Source organism: Dermacentor albipictus, chromosome 9 (genome assembly GCF_038994185.2).
Source record: "Dermacentor albipictus isolate Rhodes 1998 colony chromosome 9, USDA_Dalb.pri_finalv2, whole genome shotgun sequence".
Taxonomy (NCBI): Eukaryota; Metazoa; Arthropoda; class Arachnida; order Ixodida; family Ixodidae; genus Dermacentor; species Dermacentor albipictus.
The window spans coordinates 88,130,953-88,145,425 of NC_091829.1; the positions used below are offsets into that span (position 1 = coordinate 88,130,953).

Consider the following 14,473-nt stretch of genomic DNA (forward strand, 5'->3'; position numbering starts at 1 on the left):
ATCTGTACCAGTATAAATCCACCTTAATCCACTATAATTCACCTTCATTCCCTTTACTCCACCTTAAATCACCTATACTCTAACTTGTTCTAACTTTTATTCTGTGTTACTACAGACGTCACAGAAGACGCTGATGACGTCACTGACGATGATGATCTTTGTTACCACTAGTTGCGGTAAACGTCGGCTTTTCTGCCTCATGGAACGTATAATGCTTTCGCATTGATAAAATGAATCTCGGGCTCTCAGAGACCGTGCCGGCGATAAGTGCGACCCCCCGTATGACTATGAGCATGCGCTGTTTCGGGTACCATAGTAACGGATCGTAAGGCTTCCCGTGAGGAGACGCCACGAACTACTAATTGACTGAAGTGTCCGTGCATTGTGCACGCAGCGTTTATGCTGCTTCAACTGCAGCATCTACGTTCCTGTATTAGAGAGATTAAATTATGGATTGAGGTATAGGACAGACACAATGTGATATCTTTTGAACACCCGGTCCTGTGCATACATTAAGTTAAATGTTATTTGAAAGTTTGATGAAGACGTTGTGCTACGTCTGTTGCTTGAAAGGGCCGCATTAGCGACTCTGTTCGATCTTTCGATCTTTATACTTCGTATTTTGTGGTATCACAAACGTAACTTACGTGAAACATCCTTGGGAGTGAAGGTCTGGGTTAAGGCAGTGCGGCGAGTAGCCATTGCGACACGTAGGTTGAAATTATTCACGTGGCGACATTCACATGCGCTTTACATAATTATCACCCTAAGACGTTTGGACGGTTTGCAACTTGGCTTGCGCCGCTACTTTCTGCACCTACAAGGAGTGGAAAAAGAGGGCAATTCGCCGCGTCTCGTCTGCACGCTGCTCTTCAGGAGTCCTCACTATACGTGGCCGTCCCATAGCACTGTCAGAACACAAATCAGTTTCTAGGCGGGTTATTCTTTCTGCGTACGAAAGTGTAGTTACGTCACTTCCCGCTTCGCGTGCTGCAGCCAAGCTGCTATCGCCGCGGCAGCTTGCGCTACAGTGTAATCTTTACCGGGAGGCGCATGCGGGGAGTGCTATACGTGCATCGCATTGCGCATGCAGGTGCAGGAGCACCTTATCAATTATATACAACTTGCGGTTCGGATATGCGGTTCGGATGCTTGTTTCGAGCTCGTTTTTTTTTTATTATTGGAACGTACACGCTGTTCTGTGTGTTGTATGCGTGATTCCAAAGAATTTGCGCACTGTTCGATTCACTTTGCCGAGTGCTTAATTGTAGCCTCTGCCTTACGGGAAGGGAGGGGGGGGGGAGGTGTACGAGAGTCATTGCATTTCGGGGTACGAGCCGTTGAAGATGATACTTTTTCTGTCGACGTTACGCCGCGAAGAAATCCGGGGATCGTAGCCATAGACAGCTTCGCTGTGAAAGCGCATCGCTCAGCGATTTGAGAGCGATGCTCACAGCGTGTGGCTGCCGGTGCTTCTTGCGCCACCAGCGGAAAACGAGCTGATGCATTTTTGCTGTACCTTGGCCTCCGAGATCACCTCCGCGCGCGTTTCGGTGATCTCGGAGGCCATGGCTGTACGCTTAAACCGGGACCCCCCCCCCCTTTTTTTTTTTATGGCGGATCGTGACTGCATTTGGTCCCGCCAGCGATTACCCATCGCCGACCACCCATATGGGGTCCGATATCATCGTGTTTGAATCGCTGAGCGCTGAGCATAGAAAGGAGGCTAGAGCAATATGACGGCTGAGTAATATGACTGAATATAGGTGGGCGGCTAAGCCATTTAGGCAACTACATATAGGAAATGCTTCCACTGACAGTGGAGGCAGAGAAAAAGGAAACTAACTAGCAAGTATTACATTAACGATGGGGACAGTGGCAAGAAAAACAGGAGTCAAACGTAAGATTAAAGATAGAGAAACAGCGCATTGGGCATGGGCGCGATGGAGAAGAAGCGAACGATGCAAATGCCTCAAGCGGCGAAGAATTGAATGAAAAGAGAAAAAAGTTTTGCGAAGATTCAAAGGGTGTAGCGTAGCGTGTTCGTGGTCATTTCAGAATATCTGATGAAAAATAAAAGGTGTGAAAAGAGAAAAATTTGCTGATGACGACAATGCTTGCGTAGCGTACGTGCGGAGATAGTGCGGAAACCGCACAGAGCGCATTTTGTTAGAGTGTCGCAGTGTCCAGCTAGACATCAGTGAGGAAACGGGAACCCCCGCCGAATCCTAATCAATGGGTTTTTAGCGATAGAAAAAAGAAAACTTAGTGAATCTGAAACGAAAATTGATCTGACAGAATATATCTTAGGACGATGGATTTCTTTCTTGCAGGATCCATGGATTGTTAACACGAAGCGTGGATCCTAAATACTGAAAAATAGACCCAGAAAAAATGTAAAGGTGATGAGCTTGGTGGAATACGTCGCGCCACCACGTTTCAAAAGGGCACGCTCATACTATCCCTCCACCCGTCTATCCGTTCATCCCTCTATCCACATCCACACGTTGATTCCCACAGCAGTTCCAAAACATCGCCACCTGAGTGACGTGCGTAGTACTTTTTGTACCTTCGCATTTGGCATTGCTGAATCATGGTATATACTGAGGCTACGGCTGAATTTGCGTGTTGCGATTGTATAAGACAAACGGATGGAAGTTGAAAGAATTTAGTGCATAAGCAAGAAGGGATTGAAAGAGGCGCAGGTCATCAGATCGTGGAGGAAGGAAAAGAAAGAAACACTATACGAGGAAGCATGACATCAGGCAAGCTATAGCCTCGGCAAACGAATGTCCTCTGACCTCGCCCTTTCTCTGGCTCTTGGGAAATAAGCATTCCCTGGTTGCGGGACCTCTCAAATATTGTTTGCTTAGTGACAGCTTTTAGTTATGCCCTCGCCACCAGCTCTGCTCTCCCCCGAATTACTCTCCGCGTGCTTGGCGGCTAGAAAATTACTCTAAATTTGGCTGTCACGTGCTCAGGGCCTATTTCTCACTATAGTCCTCTTAAATTTTTTTTTACCTGTGCACGCTTCAAAACTGTTCAGTGGCGTTCCCTCCGGGTCTTTTTACTCAATTCATGCGTTAAATGAAATTGGGGACACGAAAAACACAAAAGAGGGTGGTAGGAGTAGTTTCCGTTTGTTCGCAAACTTCTCACCGTTTAGGTAAGGTCCCTCCATACACGTTTCCGCCGACCAGGTTAAGTACCGCCAACCTGCCCTCCTCCTCCGCGCTCCTCTCCCACTCACCCCCTTAGCTTCCGGCGGCAAGCGGAACTTACGTAGCTGCAGCTTCCTGTTACGAGTGGAAGTGACGCTTTGTTTTTTAGCGTTGTTTACTTTCGCGTCGCTGGAAAGGCTTTAATTGCACGAGCTGCGGTTGAAACTGTGAATGCGATTCGATCCAAGAACCACCGCCTACTGCAACCAGCGATCTGCTCGTGTTCGCTGCTTGGCGTCAACCTGCAACTGGTTGTGGCACGAGCGACAACGTACAGTGGAATGTAGTGCCTAGGCGCTTGGAGACCACTGCCGTTTTTCGTGCATTTGGGAAACAGCGACCGCGGCCTACTACTTCAGCGGAATACACAGCGTGTCCCCTTTGCATTCTTCTTATGGTGACTGCCACAGCTCTGCTAAGCACGCGCGGGCGTCTCACCATCGTCCAACGGCAGTCAACGCGGAAATTCCCGCAGCGCAACTCCAGGAAGCGGAAACGCCGGAACCGGAAATTTTTAAACCGGAAATGCCGGAACCGGATTTGGTGTGAGGGAAAAAGGCGGCGCACAACAAAGGTTGTCGCTACTTAAGAAAGCTGCGGTGGCGCGTGGATGTAGGGGCCTTACGTTTAGGGATCACGCGTGGTTCACCAGATGCGTAAACGTGAGCGGTCGGGTTGGTGGCGCCATCTGGTAGCGCAGGGCTGCACCACGCGTTCACGTCCCCGTGCACCATGGACTAGCAATAATAATTTCATCTGGTTGCTATCGCCGCGTTATTATGCAAAACCGCATAAATAAGAAAGATTAGTGAGGCTGAACGCGCCCCTTCGACGACGCTTTACACGTCAACCGTGTACGCAATCTTTTTCGTTTCATTCTTTCGAGAGTGGTGTGGTGTTTAAAATGTAAATAAATAAATTGTGGGCATTTTTTACGTGCCAAAAAAGCACGATATCATTCTGAGGCAAGTCGTAGTGGGAAGCGCGGGGGGGGGGGGGAGGAGCTATGGATTAATTTTTACCACCTAGGATTCTTTAACGTGCGCGCAAAACAATTGAAGTACACGAGAGCTTTTTTCTTTTTTTGCCATTTTACCTCCAACGGAATGCGGACGGAATTGAACCCGCGACCTCGAGCTCTGCAGCGCAAGGCAAAAAGCCACGCGGAAACTTCAAGGTGGCCGCTCGTGCTGCCCACATGTTTTGCCGTTTCCTTGGCCCACGAATTGTCTCCTACGTTTCAGCAAAATTGAAATGCTTCCTATCCTAGGGGTGTAAGTGAGCTGCTTATCTGCATTCAACTTAATAATAGAGACGCCTACGGACAAATAAAAGAAAAGATATTCCACATATTCAATAACCCCGCACGAACATTTGAGGATCATATATGGAAAGCAGTAGGAACGTATAGATTATGTATATCTTAGTATGCTGATACGGAGGTTATTTATTTATTTATTTATTTATTTATTTATTTATTTATTTATTTATTTATTCACACGTCAAGGAAACAAACGGATGTCCATATGGTGTATGGGGACATACGGGTCTTTGTATGGGTTCACCATATATGGTATAACTGCACATGAGGCATATGAATTTTTTTTTGTTGTTTCGATTGGTGGGGGGAGGGGGAGGTGCTGCTTTTACAAACAACGAACGCCACGCGCCCTGCGTGTACAGGACACTTTCAGCTCTGTATGCGCGCAGTGTGGCTGACCCCATACGCTCAGGTCACGCTCGCGTGCGAAATTTCTTAAACCAGGGAAATTTTTTGTTGCTGTTGCACAGAAGTACGGAAAAGCTGAGTGACAGCCACGCGCGGTGAAGGAAAAAAAATCAAATGGAAAGAAAGATACATTTTTCTCTTTCTTTTTTTTGTTAGTCTCGGAATGACTGCGCGTGGACGAAAAAAAAAAAAAGATAGGACGAGGAAAGCGCGACACCCAGACAGGTTACGCGTCGACGGGGTAAACGGCTAAACAGGAGAGGAAACGGAGCCAGCCGGCGAACGACCGACAGCTGTAACGGGAAGAAGGACGCCTGCCATGACTCGGCGGTTTAAAGGAGAGAAGCAAACCGTTGGCCCCGGTATACATACCCTTCCACGACTATACCTGCATGCACAATAAATATATTGCCCCATAAAAGTCCCATCATTAAAGTTATGGGGCTTTACGTGCCAAAACCACTTTCCGATTATGAGGCACGCCGTAGTGGGGGACTCCGGAGGTTTGGACAACCTGGGGTTCTTTGACGTGCACCTAAATCTAAGTACCACGGGTGTTTTCGCATTTCGCCCCCATCGAAATGCGGCCGCCGTGGCCGGGATTCGATCCCGCGACCTCGTTTTTTCATCATTATCTAGGAAGTGGGTACAGTTACGGTATTCGTCACTAGCTTCTAATGCTGTCAGCATTCTCTGTGAACACCTACCTTCGGGAACAAGGACTTCAAATATCGCGTGAAAAGTGTGCAGTCGTGGCATTTACCAGGAAACCGATTTCTCCATACGTGATATCCGTCGACGGACAGCTGATCTCGTATAGCACGAGTCACAGATTATCCTTGCGGGTTGGTTATTGACAGAAACCTCTCCTAGACCCCCCATGTGAATTATGTGAAAAAAAAAAGGAACGTCTGATGGGAATACGCCATATGTTTAGGTTCCTAGCAAGAAGGACCTGGGGAGTGTCGATACACTTTATGCTGCAACTGTACAGGGTCCTCTTTATTGGATTCATGCGGTACAGCCTGCCGGTCATCTCCAACACCGGCAGAGTTAACCTGAATACAATCCAAAGCATCCAAGCCCTCAAGATATGTCTTGGTGTACCGCTGAGTGCGCCAACGACTGAAGCTATTGCAGTCGCTCTAGATTATACGCTATTAGAAAGCACATTACCATGGAAACAATGCGTGTGCACATAAGACACTTCGCCTGGACCCCTATCCACCACCTCGCAAGTATTGAAAGGCTCAGCACGACACACAGTGCAATTGTTTTAACGCACTGTGCCTCTCTTACGTCAGGGTTACACACCTGCGGCCAGACTTTCGATTCCTCCATGGTATGTGCAGCCGTATATATACTCAAGCAAACCTCGCAATCCCAGGACTTCGGGTAAGGTCGGACTTACCGTCATCTGCACTCAAGCAACTTCGTTTACTCCTCTTGCGCGAGGAATACGGCATCTGCACACACGTCTATACTGATGGTTCAACAACGTCAACCAGTATCGGTGGCGCTGTAGTTACACCAACAAGGGGAATAACCCGTCGGTTCAAGACTTCCCATGTCACAGCGTCTACAGCCGCAGAGCTCGCAGCTCTCCACGGTGCGAATCATGCGATCAATACAGAGAGTCCTGGAAAATGGAGTCTTTTGCGATTCAAGGCCGGCCTTACGATTTGTATGCAGTCGTTTCTCCGGCATGGAACTCACGCTCAATCGAAGCGCAAAATCGTGGAACTTATCCATCACTTGAGAGAAAAAGGTCACGATATATCCCCCTGCAATGGATACCACGTGACTGCGGTGTCACTGGAAATGATGACGCAGATAAGGCAGCTCGGACGTCAAACCAAGAAGACCGCTGCGTCCACATTCCCCTCTCAAAGGCGGACGCTGTGAGACAGTTTAGCATTCTTGCATGCACTCTCGTTAGCTGAGTGGAATACCGCACATACAAGGTGCACGCAGCAGAAACCCTTCGCTGTAACTGGGACTTCCGGCCGGACTGCACCGACGCGAAGAGTCTCCTTTTTTGTCGGTTGTGGCGAGTCGTCTTCACGAAAGCTTACTCAGCAATAACTGGAATGGCCGACAGTCCTGCATATGATGTCCGCGGCTGCGAAGGGAACGTTGACCACCTATTGTGCCACTGTCCTCGGTTCGAAGCACCAAGACAATCCTAAGTCCAACGCATTCAGGAAACTACGCGACCGCCTTCTGAGCAAACGGACAATGCTAGAACACCACCCCCACCGACCATCGGATCAGCAATGAAGGCACATTTGTTATTTCTGAGAACGTCTCGCTTGTGCGAGCGCCTTTGGCTCGATCTGCAGTGCTGTCAATGCACATCTCGCTACCCCCCTCTCTCTTCTCTATTTTCCTTTTCCTTTCCTCCAGCGTAGGGTAGCCAACCGGACTCTTGACTGATTGATATTCCGGCCTTCCTTTTATCTCTCTCTCTTCACCCAGTTTGCGGTGTGTATCTACGTATGAATTTTCGTGCCTAACCTGTTTCCCGCCAAGGGCCACAGGGTATCATCATCTTCTTCTACTTCAGCCTATTTTTTATGTCCACTGCAGGACGAAGGCCTCTCCCTTCGATCTCGAATTACCCCTATCCTGCGCCAACCGATTCCAAGTCGCGCCTGCAAATTTCCTAATTCCACTGTTTGTGCCGCCCTTAAACATGATGATTGCATAATTGCAATAATTGCACAGACGTTTAGGTACGCATGCATGTAAACGCACATATGCGCGTTAAACGATGTGTGTATCTCTATTATAGCCTTCTAAGTTTTTTAACATATTTCTCATGTGGTTATTTTCTTGCAATTTTATGCACTGCAATACTTACGAACGTGTCGCTCCTCCTGTGAGCTCACATGAGATCGACAGTATAACGAAAAAAATTCGGGAGAACCCATCTCACGATGTCTGTCGACGGTGATACGCTTAGCGCTGAGTCAATACAGCGACACAAGACATCGCCACCGTCGAAACGAGTTATGTGTGAGGCGTCTAGTGCAGCGGGACACCTATCGCGCTTACCTAAGAACACGCGGCGCCGTCTAGCGCCGCCGCCGCGAACCTTGAGCACGGCCTCCGAAATCCACGGTGCGCCGGTGCGCGCGAACGCTGAGCAACGCGTCGTGCGGCAACCAGGCTCCTCGCGTGCAAATGATGAGAATCGTTCCCTCGCTTGCCGCGCACCCAGCGGCACGTACACAGTGACGCAAGTTGGCGAGGCGTTCGTTAAAAAGCAGCGCATGCTCAGTGCATTTGTGGCGCAGCTTGCTGAAGCCTCGGGAATCCGTGTGACGTGTGTTCGATCCCGCCCAGCATCGGAGAAATTGAAGGGATATTTTATCAATGCAGAACGCACACACCTACTGGCACATAACCAGTGACAGAAGTTGGCATCGAAGAGGTTCACTGAAGACCATGCCAAGACCGAATGGCGCATACTCAGTGCTCCCAGTCGACGTCAGAGTTCCTTGAAGAGTGGTACTGTTGCGCAAAGTTGGGGTCCGAGTGGCCATGAAGCCTACTGTGCCGCGCCGGGTGAACGAGAGGTCCAGAGCGATGCCCGGCGAGCGATGAGGAAACAAGTTTTTGTGCAAGTTTACACGATGATGGCTTACAAGAACGGCTCCATGATTCTAGGACACACTACATGTCAAATTCTTTACATGCCCGAGCACTCCAGCTCCGCCTTTTTAAGCAGTTCATTGATCCCCCCTTTCGAGCATCGAGGGAATTCAATGTCCTTATCCTCGGTCAATTGGATACGTCGCGCAGTCTGCGAAATCCCACCCATGGTGCAGCACCACTCCGCCGGACTCCGCCTCTGGTGCCCAACCTTCGACCCACCCTCGATGCACATGAAGATGCAATTTCATGTGAAACGGGGTCGACGCTGTTCCCACGAAGTCATCAGTGTAGGCTCTTTGTAGCAATTAGGAGGTTGCATATGACCGATGACCCATTACAGTTCGGGGTCCCAGAACTTATCTCGTTCGTCAGCTCCGCGGGTCGTTGAACAGGCACCTTATCGATTTGTCTATTATCTTGACGTGACGATTTTCCTCGCCAGCTCTTTGGCGTCGAAAAGTCGACGAAGCGTGAATGATATTCCGTAGCTGCACGCTCGCCGGTGTGCATCCCTTGTCCAGAAGAACCGCCGTCACACAACAGTATAGATATCCAATCCCGAATCTACAGCGACTCATGTCGGCGTGAAAGAGGTTCGTCGAACAGCGTCACACATGTACACAATGCCCCATACTCAGTGACTCAAGTTGGTCCAACGATTGGTCTCGAACCTTGTTCCTTCAGCGCAGCAGCCCGAACTCTATAACCATTCGAACATACACTGCACAGTGACTCAGATGGCCGATAAAACGGTGCCCTCCGAGATGTGTTCATCCGCGCCCCGTCATCTCTTCACCGCCACAGTAATTTGCGGTATACGGCGTACCATGTATGTCGTAACATGCATGTCACGTATCGCTGTAGCGCATCACGTACCGAGCTAGAACAAAACGATCTTATCCGCTAATAATGAGACATTTACACCAGAACTATATTTCACTGCGCAAGGATATTATCTCTGTACGCCTCGTACCTTCGGCAGTTCTCTGCAGACGACTTGTGAGATGGAATATGACATCTGTATAAGCTGAAGCAGCCTATGTCGAAATTCGTGACGTCATAGCGAGTAGGTGCGGGAACTCCAAGACGGTGTCGCCATCCGTCTTTTGTTTCTGAACCTTCTCTGGTTTATTAAGCCTCTTCTCACGGCAGGAGTGGCTTTTTTGGCATCGTATAAAGGTAATTTACTAATACAGCTCTAAGTACTTTTTTTCTTTAGTGTCCCTTTGAGAAAAAAGAAAGGAGTTTTTCAGTGCAAAAACCTGACAGTTGGCAATAAGACTAGACTTGAAAAGTAATTACGTCCCTACTAGCCCCGAGCGCGGCCCACAGAGGCGCTGCGAGCGCCGCTCGCGTGACGTCAAGGCGTCTGTCGTCTGCTACATCTGTCGTCTACAGACGACATCTGTAGATGTCTCCATGCACATCTGTCTGTCGTCTGACTCGCTTCTGTCGTCTGCTAGAGTCCGGACAGCGTACGCGTGCCCCAGACAGTGTTTCCGTTTGTTCGCTCTAGTTCCCCATACCATTGCACTTCTGACAGTCGTTCCAAATAACTCTCTCGTTTTTTTTTGTCTGTAAAAAAAAGAAAGAAAAGAAAACCCATAGAAACGGCTAATTCTCAAAGGCAGCGTTTTACAATGCCGGCCAATGGAGCTCGCTTCAGCGCGTTTCAAACCTGTCATGCGCGGTTCTGAACCCTGGAGTGGCAGTTCAGGTGGATGATCAAAGCGCAAACGTGAAAAATAGGATTGAACGTCTGATTAAAAGACCAGAGGAATATTTGCTGCGGTGCAACAAGCAGGTAACAAGTGCTTGCTACACTACTACAACTTTTACCTTTACTTTAACCCGTTAAAACTTGCTTTGTCACGACCAGTATAGTGTATAGTAAAACACCAAATTTCCGGCAGTAGCATGAGAATTAACGCTCAAATCGACGCTTTGATGGCGCCGTTTGCTACGTTGTTTGACGCTGCTTATAAGAGGCAGTAAATTAAAGTGAAACGGGTTGGCAGTGGCCAGCCCTCGTTGCCTCTTAATGCTACACATTCGACTCGGGTCAGTGATTCACAGATTTACGTTGCTTTAGGAGCAGTTATGACAACTTCGTTTCGCATAGCTGACTCACTTGCTTTGCTTGGCACATCCTTTTCAGCTGAATATTCCTCTTAAAAGGCCGCACGCTTGCAGGCAACAAGAAGTGGAGACCTCATATATAGTTTTGCGGGACATACACTGAAATTATATAGATTCATTGAGGTTTTTCAATACCATGCGCACTCGTAAGACGCTTATATGGCGTCTTCTTTGCGTGGAGGACATACTTCGTGGACTGACGAAATGAACAGTTGCATTTGTACGTAAACCAAGATGGGTCGAAACATTGCCTTCCACAAGGTGCTTTAGTGCCTTTATTTAGGGCAGCTCAAGCTAGGCTATATACTGAATAGCGTATAACGTAGACACTCCTACTGGCAAAGGTAAACCGGACGCCGACCAAGAACATTAAAAGAAAAGGAAACCAATACGTTTCGTCTCCCATACGGGGGCCTGTTCCAAGTAATAGACCAATGAAGCTCTATTGAAGGTTTTACAGGTAGTATTCGTCTTACGGGCGCACTTACAATCTTCACACCAAATGGCAAGGTTGCTGTTCCGTGCAAAATGCAGTGTCAGCCGTAGCTAAGATATAAAGGAAATATCCGCGTTTATATAGCGAAGTATCGCACAAAATTTACACGCTAAATTTGTGGACATTGTTCTTCAACAAAATGTATCGACACACACGGGGCACCTCTGCCTCGCAAGAGCACGTACACCACTTTCCACTATATAAACGTAGCTTCCAATATCCAAACCTGAAATTTTCACCAGTCATGACGTTTCGAGAAAAAAAAAAAAAAGATCAGACAGTTGCAATAGTAGCGAGTAGCCGAAACGTCTGTCAAGAAGCACGGCTTCCGCGTATTGGCGGCGAGGAGTTACGGAGTCGCCATCTATCGGAAGCGCCTCGCTGGCGTAGTATGAGGGATCACGTGGCGCGCTCCTCATAGGTTTTGCTGTCAGCGCTCACTGAAAACACTATGCGCGAGCTCTCCCAGACATTACTGTAAGTACTTTCGAAACGAGAGAAGTTTGTTACTGTCTAAATAATAATCTTGGGCAAACTGAAAGCACACAATCGTTTACAGACGCTATCTCTTTACCGAATACGTACAGTGAACGCCACTGCGCGCGGTCGCCGCGATGGAGTCTCCCCAACCCGCTTCTTGCGTGAAAGGTAGGTAAACGCTGGGAGCAAACTATGTGAAATATGTTCTTATAGTGTTTGTATAACTAAATGGAGTGTAATAGAACGAAGCCTCAATGCAGCGATCGCGCAGATTCGCAGCGACCGACTGCGCGTCTGTATGCTTGTCCGCGCACTGTTTCGATTTCTCCGCGCGCGCGTTTTCTCACCGTGCCATGAGCTTTAGGCCGCAGAATATGAGCATTTGAACAGTATACAAGCAACCATTGTTGCGTGGGCGCTATCAGAGCTGTTCAAAAATAATTTCATTGTAGAGACTTCGACGCCTACGGGGACTGTGATGTGATGTCGCGACGATTCAATCTTTTTTTTTCTTCTAAATTCTTTGATCTTTCAATACTATTTCTCGAGTTGCGTCGCACTGTATGTTTATCGGTGTTCTCAGCGTGCCATTTCCCGCTGCTCCTTTTTTGTAATCCAGTGCATTAATTCATAACACAAACATGACCATATGCCATGCTTCTTTTTAAATGTGCTTCTTACCGCTGCCTTTCTACTCCACTGAACTTGCCAGTATCTATAGCATCGACAAGTTCATAGACCAAACCGTCATGACATTAGTCGGGCAGCGGACTCGGGCGAGCGTCTCAGTGCGCGTTTTCAGAACATCGCATACCGGGCGCCGTAGCAGAAATCTTCCTCGCGTCTGTGCTTGCTGCATACCCGAGTTGTAGCCGATGACTGTTTGCCGGTTTTATGTTTCGCGAGCCAAGCTTCACGCAGCTTCTTGTCCTGCGGCTACGCGTGAATAAGGCTGACACCGGCCTCCGTCACGTGCGTCCGGCCCTGCGGCACCGAGCAGTAGCCTACCATGTTGCGCGCCTTCAAAGGCAGCCACTACCTATTTTAGTGCTTTTAAGCGTTGTAAAGGAGACACTCGAAGCGGGAAAATTTCGCCACTAAATGAGGACCGCAGCGTTCGATGGAATTTAAACTCGTTTTCAGCTCGCTTCCGCGCGCCCGAAGCAGCCGACGCGGCCGCTATGTCCACGTGATCCCTCCTAGCACGTCACGCCGACGGTGGCGCCAGCTTTTCCAGTGGTGGAGCTCGAGGCCAATACTGTTTCCTAGCATGCACGAAGTGAAGGAGCGTGCGCGGCAGCCGAGCGAGCGGCGTCCTGGCAGTGACGTCACAGGCAGAGCGGCGCTCTGACCAATGACGAGGAGCGAAGAGAAATACCAGTCGAACCAATCAACATAATCGTATCCCGTTACCTCGGTCTGGAATACCTCACCGTGTGCAACAGATGGATCGGAGCCGAAACAAGTAGGTGCACGGTGTCCAAATGCACTGACAGCTCCCGCCGAGTGAACGAAAACCGACCTCGAAGGATACATATGGTATCGCGGGCTCCATGTGCCGAAGCGATTGCGAGAGCCGCGGAGACACGTCATGGCAGCCATGTTTTGGACAATGCCTATTGCTATAGGCGAACTTACACGTTCGCGTAAGGACGTTCTCGCGGAATCCACTGACGGTGCAGTTGTGAAAAGTTGCGAAGCGCAAAACACAAAGTAGCTTAGCTTTAATTCTAATGCGAAGCACAGTAACCTGTCGCTCTACCCGTTACCTGCCACAGACGCGCGATCGCGACTGGTGTGTGTGTCATGACGTCAGTTTCTATTTGGCCACAAACACAGGAATAGAACGCGCGGATAATGTATACGCTCAACATTATGCCACTGCGCTTCGCCTGCGTCGTCTCTCACAGCATGCAAGCAACAAGTTGTTCATAAAAGCGAACACCTGGGCCACTTTCCGCCATCCTTCTCCAGTGGCAGCTAGTGCTCCAATGTGAGCCTGCACCGGTTTTCGGGATCGGCCCAGGGCGTTAACGAAAAGGGCTGTGACATTGTTTTCATCTTTTTTTTTTTCTTCAGCGGGATACAGTGAATCAGTCGTCAAGCCATCGTAGCCGCTTTGCTGCTGTCGTCGCACGCACGATTGAATCGATTTGTACAAACATTGCTCAACTGGCAAGTAACGTTTTGCAGAACCCGCAAAACAACGCTTCGCATAACATCGATTTCAACAGTGCGCTAGATGTCCTTATCTCTACGAAATAAAATTAGAAAATAAAATCTTAAGGTTGCTCCCACGGTCTCGACCGGGGTACTACCGAAGACGACCTGGCGAGCTTGAAGATATGTTTTCGGAGGAAGAGTACCAGTTCTATAACAGACGCTCAGCGAACCGAATGCGTCCGATTCAGCCGAAACTGACCAACGAAGGCGACCAGAGGGAAGGCGAAATGGTTATAAGCGTATGGTTTCGCAACCAGGAGGAGCTTGTGTGAAGCGCCGATGTAGAATGACCGTGATGACGGCAACGCGTTTCGTTCGGACTTGATGCGGCGAATATAACCAACGGTTGAGTCACATTAGTAGGGGCTCAGCGGTTCCGACGGCGAAACTTTTGCGAGACATGACGTGCCAAAAACGAAACCGCGACCGAAACATCGCAGTATGTTCGCACTCGACACGGAAAAAAAAAGGGGGGGGGGGAGAGAGCGGTGCGGACAAGAACGCGGCAAGCACCCACCGGCAGCA

The 14,473-nt window shown here is 48.9% G+C and overlaps 1 protein-coding gene across 4 annotated transcripts in view; it reads right to left on the reverse strand.

Annotated features, from left to right (window-relative positions):
* Atg10 (Autophagy-related 10) overlaps positions 1–14,473 on the reverse strand; it is a 93,614-nt gene that overhangs the window by 76,012 nt on the left and 3,129 nt on the right. The window contains exon 1 of one of the 4 annotated variants that reach the window (XM_065440797.2): positions 648–899. The exons of the other annotated variants lie outside the window; for them this stretch is intronic. Within the exon in view, the coding sequence (XP_065296869.1) occupies positions 648–656 (9 nt within the window). The 5' untranslated portion in view covers positions 657–899. Of the gene's footprint in view, positions 1–647; positions 900–14,473 lie in introns of those variants that run through there. 4 annotated transcript variants of the gene reach the window in all.